The sequence below is a fragment of the Phaethon aethereus genome, assembly GCF_964289735.1.
Source record: "Phaethon aethereus genome assembly, chromosome: 9".
NCBI classification, from domain to species: Eukaryota; Metazoa; Chordata; class Aves; order Phaethontiformes; family Phaethontidae; genus Phaethon; species Phaethon aethereus.
The window spans coordinates 11,631,439-11,652,808 of NC_138585.1; the positions used below are offsets into that span (position 1 = coordinate 11,631,439).

Here is a 21,370-nt window from a genome sequence, read left to right on the forward strand (position 1 = left end):
AGAAAAGTGCCCACCATCAGAAGAGTGTTCTGCATTTAATATTGCCACCATCATACTTCTGTACAATCGCCATTTTAAATACACAGTATTTACACAGGTGTAATACTTTCCAAAAGCTGAAGAGAGAGGCTCTATCAACACAAGATAATAAAAAGATAAACAAACAAAAATACAGCTAGATCAGCAAATGACCTTTCAGACAGATTTACCTGTATCCTTAGTAAATTTACGCTTTTCTTAATTGAGTGTTATGCTGCACTTAGTTTCCATTAATTTTGACTTTTTGTACTGACGTAGCTAGCTTTAAGCAGAAAACTTTTGAGATTTTCTACAATCCAACATAATTGCTGGAAAGCTCCTTTGAACTCACTACTGATTAGAATCAGATGATAAAATTAAGCACTAAATAGGAATATGCAAGTAAGAGTAACTTGGCTTTAACTAAATTCTACTTTATTTGACATAGTTTGGAGACTACAAAAAAGCATAACTGAAACATGTACCAGATATCCAAGAGACCAGATTAAAAAATATAAGGTCCCTCACACTCAAAAACCTTCCAGAATTATTTGCCAACTGTTCCAACTTAAAAATAATTCAATGGATTAAGTCCTGGGGTGAAATTATTATTTAAGTGCAAAGAAGTTTATACCAGCAACTATACTAAGAATGCTTCAGTTGGAATTTCTTCTTACCTGCAGCTCCCTGGGGAGCCTCATCTGTACGCGCAGCTGAAGAGTTAACTCCATCCTGGTTGTTGTCAGGATCAGCCATCTTCTCCTGTCGGCGAGCTTCAGCTGCTCCTCTTTTGCCCAGGCCAGAGCCTCGCCGACTAAAGATTTAAGAAACAAAGTTTCAGACCTCATGAGCTAAGACAAGATATTTATTAAAGTGAGACTACTCAAAAGCACCTAACATTTATGTAGATCACTACCACAAAGTTGCACAAACTAACAGATTTGTGTAAGAATCAGTCTTCAAAAAATTATCCAACTCTTCTTTACCCTCCTTACCCCACTCCATGGCAGTGATTTGTTTATACTAATGCATTACAGCTAGGTCCTTACATTATACCCTTCAAGACAAGGCAATCTACTAAAATATAATAGTCAAAATGAGCAAGAGTAAAGTGTTCGTTAAAAATCACATTGAGTAGTTCAATGACAGAGTAACTATCTTTAAAAAAGTTCTGTACTGAAAGCACAAAGAGAACTCTGATGCTCAACTTGGTTTTCAGTGCCAGAACAAGTCTGAAGGTACAAGCCTTTTTAAATTTGCTTTTTTAAACACTACTGTCATCACCACCACAAGTATATATGCCTACAAAGTAAACAGCCAAATTCAAACACACGCTTAACAGAACTGGACTTCAGAAGCTTTTTTTTTTATGGTATGGAAGAGCAAAAAGAAGTTGTGCTGGAACTACTAAGTGTAGTAAGAAAAAAAAATAAAGCTTGTTAAGGCTTCATTAAGTCTAGCTTCAGAGCATATGCAACTACAAAAATTTTTTGCATCACAGGACACACTTATTGCCCCCCCACCATTTAATCTACCAGCTGTCTAAAATTATTAATTTAGGACTAATTTTCCCTTGCATCAGAAGGTATATTAAGTACTTCGATATTTGTAGTATTATTCAGATACAGTTGCTGACAAGCTGAGTCAGCTCAGACTCCTGTGTGGTATTGACACGTCTTTTATTTTTCAAAATAGTCATCTATGTTATAATTCATGATGGACAGTAGTTTAGCACTCTCCCCCTTAGTATCTTTCTAAACACCACCTTCCTAAGGAAAGGATTACTTAAATCTGCAATACTGGCTTTGGATGTTTCTTTCCCTCCACCCCGACAGCTGAGGGACTTAAAGGCCTGATGATGACAAATTCTATACACTATCCATGACACTGGTGTGTACAAAGTAACCCAGCAGGCCCAAAAAGCTACAGCTACTTCTACAACAGCAAAGTATGAAAATGCATGAAAATGACATTAATATTAACCCATTGCAGTAATCATGTTTCATTATCTTAATTTTTACCTGGTGCTAGCACAGGAGCCCGTGGTCTTTTGCCGTGTGCTCCGCCGCAAACTGGGGAGCTCAGCAGGTGGTGATTCACTGCGCTTCTTTGTAGATTTTCTTAGACCTATGTAATATGTAAAGAATTGAGAGTAAGTCAGTCTTTAAATACACAGCATTTGTACAAAGAAAGTAAACTTCTGTGTAGAGGAAACTTCTATGTAGAAGAACAGCTTTTACACAAGAATCACAATAAGCCCACATCAGCTTTTAGTCACCTTACACTGAACTGCTATACCAGTAAAATAAAGGTTCAGAAATTTACTTTTACTCATTATTTTAAGTAATACTAAGCTCCAAGTTGTTACCTAGACACCTTTTCCTAACCTACACGCTACAGTTACAGAAGACCTTGTAAGACTCTCTCATGCTGAACAAATACCACATTATAGGATACAAGTTTATTATTTCCACATGCTGATGTTCAAAACACTTAAAACAAAAGAAGATGCTTTAGATAAAGAGAGAAAGAGAAATTACATTGGTGGGGCGGAGGGGAGCAGTGGTGGCTGCATCTGTTTTCCCCCACCTCTACATAAATCAATGCAGTATAAACTTAAGTCTACTAAAAGTTACAATTCAGCTAGTGAAGAAGTCAGTTTCATTCACATTAGTATGGCATAAGAATAACTGCTTTAAATCAAAACCATACCCCCTTCCAGAAGTCAAGCACTGCCAGTGTTGAGATCTGTCATATGTATTATTTGTGTTCCTATTTTAACTACATCCATTCAACTCCTATCACTGTCATAAGGTCTTGCTGGAAGCAAATAACCAAGCATATCTTCACAGCTTTGGAAAAGGAGTTCTCACATTTTTAATTTATAAATACTTCCACCGTTGAAGACTGACCCAACTGATATGAAAATATTGGTTATGAAGCCATTGTTCTAGTCACACATCCCACCACAGAACCAGGCAAGTCTTAAACATACAAAAAACCCATGCAATACAACATTCTCAGATGATGAGCAAGCTTACTATCAGGCTGAAATACCCCATAAGAGCTTCCAAAACAGAAGGCTGATAATTAAATTGCCAAAAATTAAACATCCTTATCAGGCCTAGCTTTACATTTCAGCGCCCCCCACCTCTACAATAAATAAATGAGAACCCTACAATATACAATTTAGACATACTATTACTAGAACAGATGTAAATAGTTTTGAAAAGATGAGAACATTGGATCACTGCTCCCTCTTCTGGCAAGAAAGCAGAAATAAAACATTTAAGTGTGCAATGTTTTTTAGCACAGTACCTATCAAACTGGCTCCTGTCTATTTCCTTAATCCTAAAAAAATCCAGGAATGATGAGTTGAGGTACTGAGAGATGAAATGATAACTATGCAGCTTCTGACTGGATATTTAACAGAAAAGGGAAAGTGATCCAAAAAGCCATTATTAACCTGATCAGTAATCTGTTCTTTCAAACACTATACTATATTTGACCCAGGAACACAATGCTGTGTGCAGTTAAGTTCCATGCAAATGAAGGTTAACCTGATATTTGTGTATTTACCACACACGTGGCTTACTGACTCAAGAAATTTGGCAACCTTAAGAAAACAAGGGTCTGTATTTAACAGCCACCAAACACTGAAGCAGGACAGCCACTTGAATTTTCAGATGGTCTGTACATATAGAACAAAGTATGTAACTTTTTCAAATATTCAAAAAAGCAGTGGCATTTTTACTACATGAGCTTTCAAACCAAAAAATTAAGTTGAAGTTGCTACAATAGAAATACATGTTGACACCAACACTACTTAATTACAGCAAGACACTTACGGGGGAAGGAAGAAGAGTGTTACAAAAGTAGAGATATAAGACAAAACCAGTTTGAAACAGTTGTAGCTGGATCCCATGCCACAAGCTATCTAAGCTTCTCAAGTGAAATGCACATATACAACAAAGCTCTCCTCATAGCTGTTTATATTTTACAATAGGAAATGTATGCTTTAACTGGCACTAGGTATAGCACTGTGTTACTCTTACAGTTAAAATGTGTTTCCCGCTCTGCGTTCATATTACATATATGGAAGAGTAGGCTACTCAGTACCTAAAACAGTATAGTGAAATTCTAAGTGAGATATTCTTCTAAGTGTAAAGCAAAAGTAGAAGTTAATCACCCTGTTACATAGAGCTCACTGAAAAAATTAAAATGTATTTATGTATTTTTCATGTCAGCACCCTACTTACTACTTCAAACCTATGGGTACTCATTTCCAGGCAGTCAGAACTAAATATTAAGTAACTTCCTATCAGTTTAGTAACAGGCTATCAATGACATACCACACATCCACTGTAAGTGAAGTAAGATTGACTTAACCTGTACCAAAAGAGGATTTCTGCTAAGGGCAAAGGTTTCCTACAACAGCAGAGATAGCTTAACAGTTTACTGTTGTTTAACAGTATGGTACACTCACTGATGTCTTACTGTCCCCAAACCAATCCCAACATGCACTAAGTGCACACCTAATACACTTTCTTGTTTCATTAGTATTCTGCCACTTTGGTGAGCTGAGCTTGCTTACAACAGGTCACATGAGCACAGACACCATGAAGCAGCAGGGCAATGAAGCTGTGAAATGGGTTGCCCTTTTCCATAGGAGGCACTAAATTAGCTAAGCCACATGGTTAAACTGAATTACCTCAGTAAAAGGAGTTTAGAGAATGTAAAGAGCTACTGAGTTACTGCTTGGTGGAGGAGCTACAGAATACATCAGCTCCTAAGCACCCAGAAGAGTTGGGCTCCTTTTCTTCTGCCGCTCAGGAAGAACGTTCTAATTGTCAGATCTTTCTGCATGTTTCTCTTTTCTCACGTCTTTATTTCTCTGCCTCTGATGTATCTACCAGGGCACGTATGAGCTTCCACCTCCCTCTATACAAAGGCTAAAAAGGAAGCAACAAAAAAAAAAACCAACCACCACACTTAGGAGAGCTTGTTCCCTTCCTGCTGCTTAATGTCACTCTCTGCCCTTAAAGTTTGCTGTTTAAGAAGGCTTCTTAAGTCAATCTTACCACCTGCATCTTTTGCAAATCCTTTGAGTCTTCCCAATACCATAAGCTCAGTACTGAACCTTCTTCTTTTCACTTGCATTGTCATCAAAATTTGATCTCCCCATTAATACACTACCAGCATAGCCTCCCGACAGAGTTAGTCCTCTGTCTATAGGAATTGCAGGAAGGTCAACATTCCCAAGCCTTCACTGGTAAATGGGGCACAAGCAGCATTCAGAGAGATGGGATTAGAGATGCCCTGTGACTGCCCGAGGAAGGCAAGCACCAGTCATACTGCCATAGACACAAGCAAGGCCTTTCAGGGGAATTGGTTTGATGTTCCTTTCCAGAAGTTGTTTATTCAGCACTAATTCTGTAATATGCAGAGCTATCAAGACATCTGTTTCAAAGAGCTAGTAGAAGTTATGAACAGAGATGGACTTAATAAACCAAAAGAAAATTAGGTTTACACAGTTAATATTCACCAACTGCAAAAGCTTCAGATATAAACTTCAGAATTAAAGCAGAGGCACAAGTTTCCTTATGGCAAACAGATATATTGTTTATGCCCTGACATCATCCTATTTGCATGCCAAACACTCATGTTAATGACTCTGAAGGAAAACGGACCCAAACAGGCTAAACCTGAAACAGCACAGCCTAACAGAAATCAAACACACATACAAAAAAAAAAATCTTAAAAACATCTTCACATTTAAGTGTGTTTACTGGTCAGTGCTTTTAAGGCATTTTTTTGTTGCATGAAAGAAACAAGTTCTGAATGCAGCTGTACTACACTCAGACTTAAAATGTGAATGCAGTACCCAAGTCAAAACAAAGTTAGTCAAACTTTCACAGTGCATAACCTGGAAAGCCCTTTATTTGCAGTTCAGAAAGATAGTCAGTAGGGATTTACTTGTTAGGACTTGAAGTTTAGGCTTCAGATTGGCTCCTGTGTTGGGCTCCTCTCCTCCTCACGCAATAAAGATAGGGTGAAAATAGCTGTGGCAGGGGAAGACAAAATGACCTCCTGTCATTCTAATACTCCACTACTCTCCTCCCTAAGTACCATCTCAGACATCCCCAGATCTTGATTATAAGCCCACACAGCCCACCACTGCAATTAAACCAAGTATCTCCAAACTACTCATCTGTATTTCCCAAGTCCACACCTCTAAGGCTCTAATGACACTCAGACACCACTGCCACCCACAATCCCAAATAAACTAATCCAGAGCTATTTTCAGATTCTTTTCTCCCTCACCTCTACCAAATCCCTTGAAGCCATTCATGCCATTCACACTCCATGCTCACCTTCACATGGCTTTTCAGTGTACCCAATAACCTCTCCAGCCCCTCAAATCTTAGAAGTATTAGGTAGAGGCTTCTTAGCTACCCTAACGTATCCTGCCCTCAGCACTGTCCCAGCCATCATTGCCAGCTTCTTCCTACTTAAGGGCCACAAGACACTACACAAAGGGCAGTAGAGATTTCCCTAATAATGGACACAGAATTAAGCTTGTTTTTATAATGTTACATCATCAGTGAGATTAACGACATTTAAAAAGCCCCTACAAAATATAGGGCTTGAAAAGGCATATGAAAACAGTTGAAATCAAGAGCAAAACAAGAAACTTGCCTTTTTTCCTCCCCTGCATCAAGACATACTTAACTACAAAAAGAGAGGTAAAAAACCTTTAGTCCAGCCTATTTTCAGTATTCCAACAAATTCTATAGCTGTTATGCAGCGATGTCACTGCTCAGCTACACAGCAGTCTGTGTAACCAGACCCTGAAAGTCACCTATTCATTATCCAGTAAGGACTGGACGAGAAAGCTCAGGGTATTCTCCTCCAGTATGTCAAAAGCTTCTGCAAAGATGGCAACCATGTCTCTCCTCATTCTTTTCTTCAGTAGAATAAGCCAGATCAGCTCTTCTAGTTTTTCCTTCAAAGATCACAACTACTAATAATTCTTCTTGTACTTCCTGAACTGCAACATCCTGAAGTTAACAACATTGCATTTATAGACATGACTGACTGTACATTAGCCAGAATAATCTCCCCTCTCCTCCTGCTTTTCTGCCTAGAACCACTCCCCCATCATTTTTCCTGAAGTTGTTGCAGGTCCTTACAGAGTTTTGTTAGTATGTTGGGTTTTTTTTCTTTATCTCCCACTTGTTCTGTAAGCCCTATTTCAAACTTCTTTCATCATCTGTTTCATATTATACCCCTATACAAACCTACTGATTTTAGCTTTCACATTCTACATGGGATTACTGTAACTTCTAAGGACATGTTTCCAGGCAGAGGGGTGTAAACCCCAATAACTTAATCTAGATCACTGTTTGCCTTACTGCTTTAGAAAGCTTTAGGGGTGTTAATATTTGTGTGTAAGAAATCACCTACTTCTGCTCCTTTATCCTCTAAGGGTACTAGCTTGGTACAGAAAATAATTTTGAACTTATCCATTCTTCTTTAAGAACCTACCCTAGAGGTTTATTTTCTTAGTATTTTCTTGAAACTTCTCAGCATTATCCAAAATGTGTATTTTTTTAAATATGTCAAATTTGTCCCAATATTTTTCAGTTAGTAAAGCTGTATGACAGACAAGGTTGTTGGTTTTTTTTTTTGAAAAAGGGGATAAGCTAACAATAGTTACTATTGATTCCAAAATCACTTCAATCTGGCATTGAAGATCTTTGTGCCCCTTACCAGTGACTTTTTATACATACTTACACATACCTACAGTCCATACCAAAACTTGGTTTTGCAACATATGCTTGAATGTCTTAGGAAAACGAAAACTTAGGTTTACCTATCTGCACAAGATGACTTTCAGGTCATGGAAGAGCTAAAGCTAGTCAAGCTGGCTTTCTCAGAACATTCTTTGTGGAAACTGTTTAGGCCCATTTTCAATGCTGTTTTTCAAGCTACCGAACACCCCCCCCCCTTACATTGTGCTATCCTACCCTTCCCCTTCTCACTCCTTGCTGAAGTTCTGTAACCTGTCACATAAATTACTCTCTGCCTTCACCTTCTCATCGTTCACTTGTTAGAGGTAAATTCTTTCTCCTCCCTGATGCTTGTCTTTATTGCTAAAAAGTTGCCTGTAACAATGACAGACTTAGCTAAGAACTTGTTGGTCGGTCCCGTTCTTGCCCAATTCCTACCCACTCCCCCTCATTCCATCCTGTGGAAATTCACAGCTTTTACTCTGGAATTCATCACCCAATCTTGAACCACTGAGCAGGTAGATAAATATTTGCTATAAAGAAAGTAACTCCTCTCCCCTTCCCTAATGCCATTCTTCCTCAATTAGGTTAGGTCATTCTGGAATCAATACTCCAGTCATGCACGTTATCCAGAACAAGCCTGTTAGGTCAATTAAACACATTCTGATGATACAGGAAGACATTGAGTTGCTCTCATTTATTTCACATATTTCTTGCATTAGTATTAGCTACAGACATGCCCCAGCTGGGACAGGCTACTTGTGGTCATGTCTAGGCAAAGGCACAACAGTAAGCACACTTAGGAATCCAACTTCTTAAATCAAGTTTTAAAGAATACATGCTATAAATAAATACATTACACAAAGGCAACATAATGCATTTTTTTAAAAAAATGTTGTTCACAGCAACAGAGCTACAAGCATATCTGCACACTAGCAAGCAGGTGCTCTGCTTGGAGACAGCCTATAGTTCTTAATGACAATGTCCAAAAACAGGATCTGCTATTCAAATTCAGCACCAAAGAGAGGACATATTTTGTAGGAACAATTTAAAAGATAAAGCGACTAACATCCCAGGTGCTAGGTACACTATGTTTAAAAGATTACTGTTCTTAAAGTAACGTCAGAGATCCTCACAGTAAGGAAAGATTATGGAAGTGGGCTTGAAGCAAGAAACTGCATATTATCTACTTGTTCTCAAACATTTATCATTCCCACTTCAGGATAGAAAGCTTAAGTGAGGAAAAAAATCTGACAGGAGGCACATAATCAAGAGGGTTTTATAACCTATATCTCCCCATCACAACATCCAACTACTTTGCATATATTTTATTTTTAAAATTGATTTGCAAAACAGAGAAGCAACTTAAACTTATAGAACACTGACTGTACTTAATTTACTTTAGCTGTAAATAGTTTCAGTCACAGCTTTACTTAAAGCTCAGGAGAACACACTAAAAGTTAATTTCTTTAAGAGAATCCCAAGAAGCCTGAAAACAATAGAAGTATTTGTTCAGAAGAGTTCATTTTAAAACATACATGCTTAATTCTTCCACAAAAGAACAACTTACTTGCTAGCTTAGCCTGTAGTCCTGAAGGTCCAGGTTTTGATGTCTCCGACTTGGAAGAGCCTGGTAGAGACAGTTTTGTTTTAGGGAGACTGACTTTTGGGCTGAATCGAGCAGCCCAGTCAAACTTTGAAGAGCCACCTGTTTTACTTGGTTCTTTGTCCCTGCTACTCCTCCTTGGACTGGGGCTGGATGCAGAACGGGAACGTCTAGTCTTATTCTGGTCCTTTCCCTGTTTCACTCTGGCACCCTGAGGAACAGTAGAAGAAGCAGAGGCAACAGCAGAAGAGGAGGAGGATGTGGAAGCTGAAGAAGAAGAATCAGTGATGGTGCTACACCCAGCTTTGGCTGAGGTCACTGATTTTGAAGCCAGCTTGGAGAGTTTTGCTGACTTCTCTTCAGCGCCAGTTGATTCAACTGCTGAACCACTCTTTACACAAGACAGATTCTCTGTCCTTTTCCTTTTCTGACTTCGGGAGCTACCAGCAGCTCCACCCTTTCTGGTGTGAGCCTTGCTCGTTGATGGCAATTGTGTAGACTTCGGCTGTTCTTGGTCTAAGTGTCTTCTCTTAGATTTAGTGTGTGGCTTGTTACTTTCCACAGAAGTTTCAGTGTGTTGAAGTGCTTTGGGTTTTTTAGCAGAGCTAGGAGAATTGGTCCTCCTGTAATCTGGACTAGCACTGCGTTTAACTCCTCGAGAATTGTCTTTCTTAGGCACTTGCCCCGTTTTTTGCTTTTCTGAAGTATTGACTCTCTCTGGATCTTCTTGTGGTATTAGAATAGCGGATGAACTACAGCCTCTGTAGAAGTAAGCAGGAACAGCATTAGTATTTAACTCAAGAAACCTCACAGTTGCAACAGTTTTGCAAGATAAATGTCAGCATTCTCTAACAACAAAGGAAACCACAGGTAAGAAACACTGTTGATTATTAAGTTTACATTGAAACAAGAAAAAAGCCACCATGCTTGTACAAGAACAGTCATATTGCAAATCTTTACCACCATGAAAACTAAAATAAATTGCAAAATAAAAGCATAGTATGCTGCTTTTTTTTTAGCAGAAGGTATGAGGTAACTTGGATAGATTTTACTATCTGTTTTTTTTTTTTTTAACAGATATGTCAAACTGATTAAAAAGAAAAGAAAAAAAACACAAGCCATGAAGCTATTATCTGAATGTTTGCAAACAGAAGTTCCACAAGAGAGTAAGGAGTGTTCAGTAATGCATAACTAGTCATAACTGGATTCTAGTTCAAGGAAGGCTCTTAACGAAAGCATAGTTTCTCAATCAATCTTGAAATTGAGGTAAAGAATCACATACAAAAATGGCAAAATTCTCTTCTACATGATAGAAAACTGTTCCAGGGTGTGTATCTCAGAAGTGTATGAGATGCAGACAAAGTATGACCACGATGATTACCCTGAACCCAGGCATACTTTAGATTATTCCACATTTCAATTAATATTGGACATTGCTCAGAACTCCTTGGGCAATCTTCCCCCAACATGAAGCAGGAAAAAGGGGTGAAAGACCTTGCAAGTATTCCAGGACTAGTTATGCAGAAATCGTTTCCTCCCCATCACTGATGGAATGCTCTTAGTTGGTAAATTAGAAAAACAAAAACACAAATAGAATGCGAAACACTGAAATATATCCACCAAATGCAATACCTAGATTAGTTAAAATCTATCAGTCATACTTTTTATAAGAACTCTGCAAAACTAGATGCATTATACACAGCTGTGAAGTGCAGATAACACTGGTTAACATATGAATATGAAGCGCAATTACCTTTTAGAAAAGTGTCCCTTGGACTGCTCAGAAGTAGTATTAGACTGCACTTTGGGTGTCTTTGAAATAGATTTTCTACTCTCAGGAGGGCTATGTGCCTTATGTTTTGCCTGCCCTAAATGTGACCTGTCAGCAGAAAGTCAAAACAGAAAGCTATCAGGATTCCAAGATACAGATACAAACCTGTAGGTGGAATTATTACTTTTTTTTGGACCCTTTACATATACTAGTTTACAGCTTCAAACCTTTCCATAGCAACCCCTAACATTAAAGCAGTATTTTTGAAGAATCACCTGGTGCAGTTACAGATCACTACCAGTGTAACAGTTTTGTAAAGCACACAATTATTTAGTCATTTTAAATGAATAAAATATCTCGCACCTGAGCTATGCAGACAAATTCAAATTTTTCTGGCATGCAAGATCACTAAATTATTCACTTAAGCATTAAGCTAAGTAAGGCAGAAGACTAGAGCACCTGTCAAAGACCTCTCAGAAATTGATATGAACTAATCAACCTCAGGATTCCATGCATTAAGACTTTATGCAGTTACGAGTGTTTACAAGGTTGTCTCTTTGCTCTTCAGTTTAAGAAAATCAAATGCTCAGAATGGGAATGCACCCAGTTCCACTCTGTAGGAAAGCTCAACCCTGCCAGTTATTGTCTGGCTGCAGATCCACCAATTCAAAGCATTGAAAGCTGTTTGGTAACAGCTTAACTATGAGCAATCAAGAAATGCATGCTACTGATTAAGGCAATAAGATGACACAGGAAACCTGTGATGTCAGAGAAAGGAACAAGTTTCACACAGATAAGCTGCAAAAGGTCTTCCAAACAGCTGCATGCAAAAAGTGGTTTATTGTATGAGCTCTGACTGGAGGACAAAGATCATACTATACCATAATTAAAATCTAAGACTAAAGTTACATCTTCACATGTTCCATGTCTATTTTCAAAACCAATGAGAATTACCATCTGCAAGACTCAGAAGAGACAGCTCATCAGCATTTGAAACAGCATAGTATAAATAATTGCTAAGGCAAGAGATGTCTCACTTGTACTTCCCTGGATAAAACAAAATTTTGACTCAGCTGTCACCAGGAAAGCTCTACTGCTCATATTCTACCTATACAAAAACGCCAAGCACCACTAACCTTTATAAAACTCCAAACTAGCCTAGAATATTAGGAAGAAGCAATGTTTCAAAGTTAAAGAACTGCCAATTATACACTGTTAAATTAGGTTATCTAGTCCTTTGAGTTAAGCTATGCAAACATCTTTGAATCGTATGAGGGAGAGGAAGAAATGTAGACTTCAGGATTTAAGTGTCCTGCTCCAACCCATAACCCCAAACATCAAAAAGTTTAGGCCAAAAGAGTAAGTGGAAGAGGTTAGAAGAGTTCCACAAGCTTTCAAATAGCTTCTTCCAATGAAATGCCAGAACTCTAATAACAAAGGCAGAGCTGAGCCTGCTACTGACCAGGAAGTTTCACCATCCTCTTAAGCATTTCAGTACAAACTTAAACATGAATCTTAGTAGGAAAGAAGTACCAAGTCTAATCACCTAAGTAATAACCATATGATAGTTTGCTTACAGAATCAAAATAGTAAAACTTCAGTAATACGACTTTTTCTTAGTAACTTTCGTTCCTCTGTTTTCTCCCAAAGTATTCTCAGTTACTCAAACAGATGAGTGCACCTAGACAGCACATATTCAAAACATTTTCTGTGGCTCATCTTTCTAAGAGCATAATGGTCTGAAAAAGATTAAATTAACAGCATCTTCTCCATAGTCCAGTAATTTGTTTTTATTTCTCATACTAGAAGGAATCATTTTTACTATCAAAAGCAGGTGAAATAAAACAGTCACATCTTTAGCTCACAATAGCAAACTCCATCAAGGTAAACTTGAAAATGTTTCAGCTAACCCTGAGTGTTTGGATTTTCCTTTTCCCAACAAGAGATTAAGGCATGAAATTTAATTTTCCCCTTGAAATGTTTTTATTATGGGAGTAACAGAAGTTACTACATAATTCACACTTGGCAGGAATCTCATTTTTTATGTAAGCTAACAGATCAGGCTTCACTTATTCTGAAGTATATTCCAAAAGGTTATTTTCCCTTAAAGATTTCTGGTTTGCTTTAATTAAAAACTGGATTCAACTTAGTGCTTTAAGTATTCACAGAACACAACTAAGTGAAGATCTTTTCAACTAAAATATGGCTAAAGCAATACATCAAACCATCAAGTACTTAAACCATGCACTGAAGAATTTCCACTTGTTCCAGGCTTTCACCCTTCCACTTTTAAACCCTTCAGGTTCTCACAAGTTTGACAAACATAATTGCACACCAATGTCCAATACACATGGACAAATAAAGCTACAACCATATCCTGGGTATCGTGAATACTGTATTGTGCAGACTATTTGCATTTACTTTACTTTCATTATCCATCCAAATGTAATGCTCATAGCCAGAGCAGAAAGGTTACACTAGAAACATAACAAACATGGAGTCAAACCTGATGAGGCTTTTTTTAGATTTTATTTTTAAAGACCTACTGCGCTCTCACTTCTCATTCTTTGAGTTTAATCATTCACCTTGCATGTGTTGCAAAGAGAAGGTACATAAGACAATAGCAATTGTACATGCAGTAGCATATCAGTTTACAGGAGCATGACATTAACTCCCCTTCTCTAAGATTTATACAACAGCAACCAGACTGACAATTTGGAGCGACTGCAGGATTAAGTTAAAAGAACTTTAACCATGCATAAACTAACAAGTACCATTGTCCCAATTTATATTAAGGTTGTGACAGCTTGCTTAAGGTCTTGTTAAAAAGTTAACCTACATACAAAGGAAGTTAGAATAGTCTGATGAGCTAGAAACAAAAAGAGTAACAGTTAGTTCTCCAAGTGCTATGAAAGGTACACGAGCAGCTAGAAGACTGATTCTTACCAAAGGCTGTAAGCTACCTGTACTTTTGCCCATAATTGAAGGTTTTTAACTTGCAACTTACCTGGTTACAAGTTCTTTATTCTCTTCCATTAATATATCACTCCTTCAGAAGCCTCATTTAAACTAATACTCTAGCAACAAGTATTCTGAGAGGTTAAGTTCCTCATGAATGATGAAAAATGATAAAGTATTTATGAACTTCTGTTTGTCCATTTCCATTCACAGGGACAGGTTAAGGAAGCCTGAGCACTTGCTGCATCTCCAAGTGTTATTTTGGTGTGTATCGTGTTCCCTCCCCACTTCCCAACTTTAAAACAGTTTCATAACCCACTCCAAGGCTTCACTCAACTGGGCAAAGCTGTCTGCGATACACATTTTAACGCACAGGCAGACACTCAGTTTAGAGTCACACACCTACAGAAGTTGACAAGTGACCCACCATTCAGTTTGCACTGTTTATAAATACAATCTCATGGAAACTGCCGGCCCTTAGCAAAACCATAATAAAGAACCAACTAGAACCTGTCCTCAAAGAGTTACTCCGTGCATATTAAAAAACTATACCTTTTGAAGTTAGTTAATAAACAAAGTGTTTCATCTGTGTCATGTTCCTCAGCAGGTGTGAGGTATTAAATGCTTTCAAACATGAAGTCTACAAAACTAAAGACCCTTTTACTTCTGTCAAAAGTGAGTTAAAAAAGCAATAGCACAAATGAAATAAACCGTGTAAAGAAAAAACCCACCACTTTCCTCAGAAATACTCCACCTGTCTTCCCCACCAATTCAAACATTACACTTAGTTTTTACACAAGTCTCAGCTAAAATGTTAACAATTACCATATTATCAAGACTGGTCCAAAAACAAATCCTGTTCAGAACAAAAAGGAGTATAACTGGCAAAAACATCCTTCTTGCTTTATTATTTGAAAAAGGTCAGTCCAAAGTGTTTTCTAGATTCTGCTTATACTAACGTCCCCTATGCAGCTAACAAGGATCTCTTATTTCTCATTTAGCCTTCAGTCCCAAATGCACAAGAACATGTACATATTCTATTCTGAAAAAACTTAAAATTTCTATAAAGCATTGTACTTTCATATAAAACTGCAACAGCGTAGCAGTCATTTACGTCAAATTGATATCCTACTTAAATACTGCTGTTCTTGAAAATTTCAGAAGAGTGACAATATGCAGATTAAAAGATAAGCACCACTGTCATTTCATGCCATTAAGAATTTTTGCAGCACTAGTAAATAGTTGTAATACATAGGACCACTTCCATTACTCCACACCAATATACTGAAACATTGCTCACAACTGAAAGGAGCAGTCAACTGTACCACTTTCACAAAAGATCTTATTGTGTGTCTCGCAATATCACTTCCAAATTGCTCCTGAAGTAAATACTATGGCATCACTGGGAACTTAAGCCACAAGGACACAATTTTTCAACGCACATGGTAACAACAGATACAGAGTTAAGAAAGTGACAGTAAGTACCTTCCATCCCCTCTTCCTGCCCCCATGAAAAGAATGCTCTCAAGAATGCATCTGCTTTCCCACTCCTCTTTGGTTTACCGCTGCCAAGGAAAGCTTTAGTATCATTACTGCTTCCTTACAAACCTGCAAAGAGTCATCCTTCAATGGAAAGTGCTGGAAGAGATAGTTCAGACAAGGGTTCACGCTGTACAATTAGGAAGGTACTACTGTAATAGTAACTCTAAATTAGGAAGATAACACTGAATACTTTTCAGTCTGGTAGGAAAGCCAGTAAGAAGTATAAAATCCACAAGAGCAGAAAGTCATCCAAAGCACAAAGTTATTTCAACATCGCTACTGACAACAGAAAGTGAAGAATCACATTAGTCCAACTTCACCAAGGCCAGTTTGATTATGTGCATATATGGGGGAGGGAAACAGTTCACCAATTTATACACCTGTTTTCAAACACATATCCCTTGCTTCTTTTAGAGAAAAGCACACACCACAGATGCTAAATTTACTTCCAATTTGTCCTGCAACAATCCTTCTACACTGTTTGAGAGCCTAGTGTCATTGTTTATTTTTTGTTTGTTGTTTGTTTAAACAAATGCAACTGTAAAAATCTAACACTCAAAACTTGCATCAGGTTACTGTGAGTGAAATTGCTAGTAAAATTGCAGTAGAAAACATATCACAGGCTTCCCTCACTCATTTTGACAGCGAGTATTGATGTGTAGTGTGACATAAATAAGCCCAGTCTAGAGGAAAATGGGTTTGCATTGTTGCTTCCAGATTAAGCCAAATCTGCCAGTATTAGATGTCACGGGAGGAAGGTTCAGCATTTATGTTTTACATACTAGACCAGAGGGGCATTTGGGATTTCCAAAGCCTTCATGCAAGGGAACAGTAACCACTCAGTAAGTTAAATTGGTAAAGTTTTAACAAAAGATCTTTAAGCTGCAAAAGGGTCAAATTCTATAAAGACATGCATTAGCATTTCAGCTTGGAAGAGGTATTCTCCAGACTTGCTCTTTAACACCTTCCTCAACTGAAGTCTATGATAGTGCTCACTCCAGTCAGAACACAAGAGACAGAGGCAAAGTTAAGGCTAAAACAAAGCCATTTGGCTACACTACAAGTGACTATACGACCACTCGCTTACATTACATTAGTGGACTTCACATCAAAGTCTGAAATTACAGTATGAGTGACAAACTGCACGAACTCTGAGTTTATGTCGTTGTATTTTGAAATGCATGCAACTTAGCCACAATAAAGCTTTAAGAAAAAAGCTGTTGCATTTACAGCATTTAGAAAGCTATTTATACAAAGCAGAAATGTAATCAAGTACACAAGTTTAGACAGTATCGAAACTTGTCCTTGCTCACAGGGTAATCTATGACCAAAGTGAAGTAACCTTCTCCAACACTTTAGAAGGTGTGGCCCTTAAATTCACTTACAAACTTTGCGGTTCATTTTCACACCCCCCTACAGACTTATATTATTGCTTAATTCCCCTCCACAATAATTTTGCATGGGCTTTTGGGTTTTGTTTTTTGTGCATGTGTTTGTGTATTGGTTTTGGTTTTTAAGAAACACGTGGATCTAAAAAAGTGGCTGAATAAAATATCATACTATCTGTACAACTGCATCAAAAAGTAGTGAAGATCAACAGAAGAAAATTTGTAAAGCAACGTACTTGCCATCAAGGACCAACGTCCACCATCTATGCATTTCAGTGATTTCTACTTCAAAGATGACCAGATTACAACCACGAGTGACCAGGATGCATGAACTCCCCTCCTAGCGCACAACTTCCAGTTTAGTTTCATCCAAGATGTCAATTAAAATGTTCCAAGACCATTCCATGGTGTTAGCCAAAACACAGCAGGTGAGGATGACAGATTTGCTTCAAAAGAGCATTCCCAACTCCAACTATAATACTAACATAGATGCATCCTAAGTTCAGTTATTTGCACAATATGACCATATTATTGAAACTGGTCTTCCCACAGTTTGTTCACTCTATTTAAATAATTTTATAGCTGAATGTGAATAGTTTCACTTTACGGATGACAAATGCAAGAGAGAGACTGTAAATAAGTTAGTGTCTCAAGTGTCCCCAAAAAAATGAGGTAAGAAAAGGTGTGTTGTGGGGGGCTTTGCTTTTTTAATAGCAGACAACACAGTGTGTATCACCAGAGTACAGCAAGGCATAATGAAGAAGCTACATCAAACTGATCTCTAGACCCTCCTATATACTGCTCAGCAGCAGAACTAGAACATACTATCTCACTGCATCCTAGATATGTGGAAAGATGAGTCTCAAGGTTTGTGTCTCAAGACTGCTAACTGGGGGGGGGGGGGGAAGTTATCTGAGAGCCTGTCTCTTTCCATTTCATCTACAAATTTTTAAAGGATATGATAGATCTGTCTTACATTGTTCCTCATACAATAGCCATTTCTGCCCAGCAGCTTACTAAAGAGAAGATACAGAAGACAGTAAGAGAAACTGAATTAATTATAAAGTTTATATTAACCAGCATGTTTTATCCAGGCCTTTTTATATGCTTTGCCAGCCAAAAATGCTTGTCCAGAGACAGAAAGACAGGGGAGATCATGTTCTAAAGAGCCCAGATTTTCCAAGAGGATTGTACGCTTCCACCCTCTTTACTTAAGCAAAGAGCTTTGGTTCCAATAAAGGTCTAACATAGTTCAGGACTGCAATACACTCTTGCTCACGGAAGTCTGACTGACACAGATTTGGTGAGGGGTGCCACCCCTAAAATTCTTCAATTTGTCTCACTCACTGTAGAGCTTCTCCCTGGTATTCTGCTATAAAATCTGAATAAACAGTAGGTATCTAAAGAAGAATCCCCCACCCCATGCCCAAATAACTTGCCTCTAGTTCCTTATTCTAGGGAAAGGGTTATTCACCCCAGGTCAAGGTCAGTGTAAAAAGAAAGAGTTGGTAGGACAATATCTAACTTAAACATCCATTCAGATGTAGAGATAACAGAAGGGACAGAATGAAGGGCTCACCATGGCTCAGTTAAAGGAGTGTTCTCCAAAAACAATTCTAGCTTGCAAAATAGTCAGCTGCATAAGGCAGCAACTTCCCCCTCCTTATGTTAAAGCAGCCCAGGACAGAAGCCTTATGTTTATCATCTGCTCTTCCATTTGTATAGTAGAAACTAGAAAAAGTGAAGTTGCATTTTGCAGGTTGAATTACTTCCCGCAAGGTTCCTTAGAAGAACAGCTAGCCTCTTCATACATTCAACAGTGACCTGTTCTCAGACTTTATCTTAGTAAGAAACACACCTCATCTTCATTACACATTATAGCCCAATTCCTTCACAGTAAAACACTTTTTATTTTGTGGCACTAACCTGCAATATTTTAATACCTTTACATCAAAAAAACCAAGCCCAAGATACACTATTCAAATAACTGCACCAGTAACACCTCTGAGGAAGTAGAATACAGACAGATGCTGCCTACCATGATACTATAACCTTTCTTCATTAGACTAATATTTTAACAAAATTAAAGGAAGACATCCATACAGGCTTCACTCATTTAGATGAAGACTCTTAATTCCTTAAAGGACATGGCAATAATTATACAGTCAGCATCCATAGAGAAGTTTCAAGGATTTTCTTTGTTCTGTGTTGTAGACGCAACCACTTACAGAACAAATACAACCTGGTCCACTTCCTCACTAGTACAAGTATATTAAAGGACAGCAAACCTTTTGTTCTTGAATTATTCAAAAGCTGCACAGGATTAACATGCAGTGCAAGGGAACAGAAAGGTGCCAGTTATTCAGTCTTCTATAACAGGGACACAAATTTCACACACCAGAGTCTCCCTATCCCACCCACCCCCATATTTTTGTTATCAAGGAAGGAAGAGGGGCAAGGAATTTGTTACTACCTGTGATTTGTGGCATATAGCTCAGTTACACTCCCCCCCCCGCCAAGATCTACTACTGCTGTTCTAGCTGAATATGCACAATAGTGAGTTATCCATGTTTTCATCCCATGCAATAACAGTGCAGACAGTATTTCAACAGGGGCAAAAAGATTTTACATAAGTTCCAGTGCTTGGATTGCAGAGTGGACAATTTCATTCTCTAATTAAATCACATTAATTTTGCTTTAATACATTAAAACACACTGACAGATAACAGTCATACCTTCCTCCTACTGCGTCGTCTTGTGGCTGGGCCCCAGCAGTGTTCCTCTGTGAACGTCGCAGTGACCCCCCTGGATTGTTATTAGGCCGGTTGGACATTGGCACCTCTCTCCTGAAGGGACATACCCTTTCTAGACACTATCATTCACTGAAAGACAAGAGAAGAGATACAGTCATAAGATACCTGGCATGAAGAATCACAGCCATGCCGAGGCAAATGTAAAGTGCTACTGTTTAACCAAAAACTTAAGACAAAAACCTTGAAACAATTTTTAGTTAAAAAGGCACACAGATCAAGATTCTTCTCAAGAGCATTCAGATCCTTCATACAGAGCAACCGGTTTTCAGTATATATAGCATACTGATGACTTATTGGACTAGATGACCTTTAAAGGCCCCTTCCAACCCATTCTATGATTCTGTGGTGACACACTTCTCTGGCAGGATTCTACAATTATTTTAAGGAGACAAAACAAATGCAATTTAGGAGAACTTGTGTTTGTCAACGTCAAGGAAAAAACACATTAACTAGTAAAACTCAATGCTTGATAGAGAGCAATAGTAGTTAAGTATTTTCACTCTCACGGTGGGAGATGACAATGCCAGTTTCAGGAATAAGTAGCAGTATCCACAAGATTACAGAAGTAACAGCTACTGTGCTTTTAAGACAGCTTCTTTCTCTAGTCGTATTTATACAACTTCTATTTGCTTAAGAAAAGATACATAGTAACCCAGGAAAAGGTATCTAGCTATATAAGCAATAAGTTCTTGCTCCTGAGAGCTCAATTAGTGGGAAAAGGTATTCAAGACAGAAGAATTAATGAGTGTACACAATTATTTAAAAGAATATTCAATATGATGGCTTTGTATTACTACTTTTGGAATTGCTTTGTGACTGCTAGAGGTCTACAGCTACTATTTTGGTAGTTAGTTATGGAAGACTACCATAACACCCAGCTGCAGTCCTCAGAAACAGAGGTATTTCCGGATCCAGCCTCACTTGGCTCCTCAGTGAAGAGAGGTGTATCTTTTGTACCCTGTGCTAAATTGGTATTTCTATACAGAGCATAGCAACAGGACCACAACCAGCAAATCCAGTTTTACTGTTTCTAATTGTGTGGAATCTGGTTAAAACAACAAAACAAAACATACTTGCAGGTGAAAAAAGCCACAGAAGGAAAATAATCAAAGTTTAATAACACAATAGTCTATATGCTGATTCAGTATCTATTATATCTACAGCACAGTAAGCAAGAAGTCTGCCAGGAAAAAGCTTAAAACATTTCAGCTGCAGCTAACTAAAGCTCAGTTTGAATTTAAATGCTTTCAGTAAAATAACTCTCAAGACCTGGCATTGTCAGTAAAGCCAGACAATACTTGACTATAATTGTCTATTCCTCTGATAGAAGTGAACAAAAGTGAGTAGTACAATAAAGGATCCTAAATGATTCCATTTTACTGTAGTCCATAAGAAAGCAGGCACATAAACTGGTATTATGCAAACCATTACCTCACATACCTACTATAATGCCAAAAGGAACATGTATATGATCAAGACAC

The 21,370-nt window shown here is 38.0% G+C and overlaps 1 protein-coding gene across 12 annotated transcripts in view; it reads right to left on the reverse strand.

Moving 5' to 3' along the window:
- TRIP12 (thyroid hormone receptor interactor 12) overlaps positions 1 to 19,909 on the reverse strand; it is a gene marked incomplete at both ends in the record, with an annotated part of 51,461 nt that extends 31,552 nt beyond the window's left edge. For 6 of the 12 annotated variants that reach the window (XM_082003873.1, XM_082003869.1, XM_082003865.1 and 3 more), the window contains 5 exons: positions 696 to 832; positions 2,040 to 2,145; positions 9,382 to 10,178; positions 11,171 to 11,296; positions 19,812 to 19,909. In XM_082003873.1, coding sequence (XP_081859999.1) covers positions 696 to 832; positions 2,040 to 2,145; positions 9,382 to 10,178; positions 11,171 to 11,296; positions 19,812 to 19,909 — 1,264 coding nt within the window. The remainder of the gene's footprint in view (positions 1 to 695; positions 833 to 2,039; positions 2,146 to 9,381; positions 10,179 to 11,170; positions 11,297 to 19,811) is intronic. The other 6 variants (XM_082003867.1, XM_082003866.1, XM_082003875.1 and 3 more) reach the window with 3 other exon arrangements.
- Between the last annotated feature and the right edge of the window lie 1,461 nt (positions 19,910 to 21,370).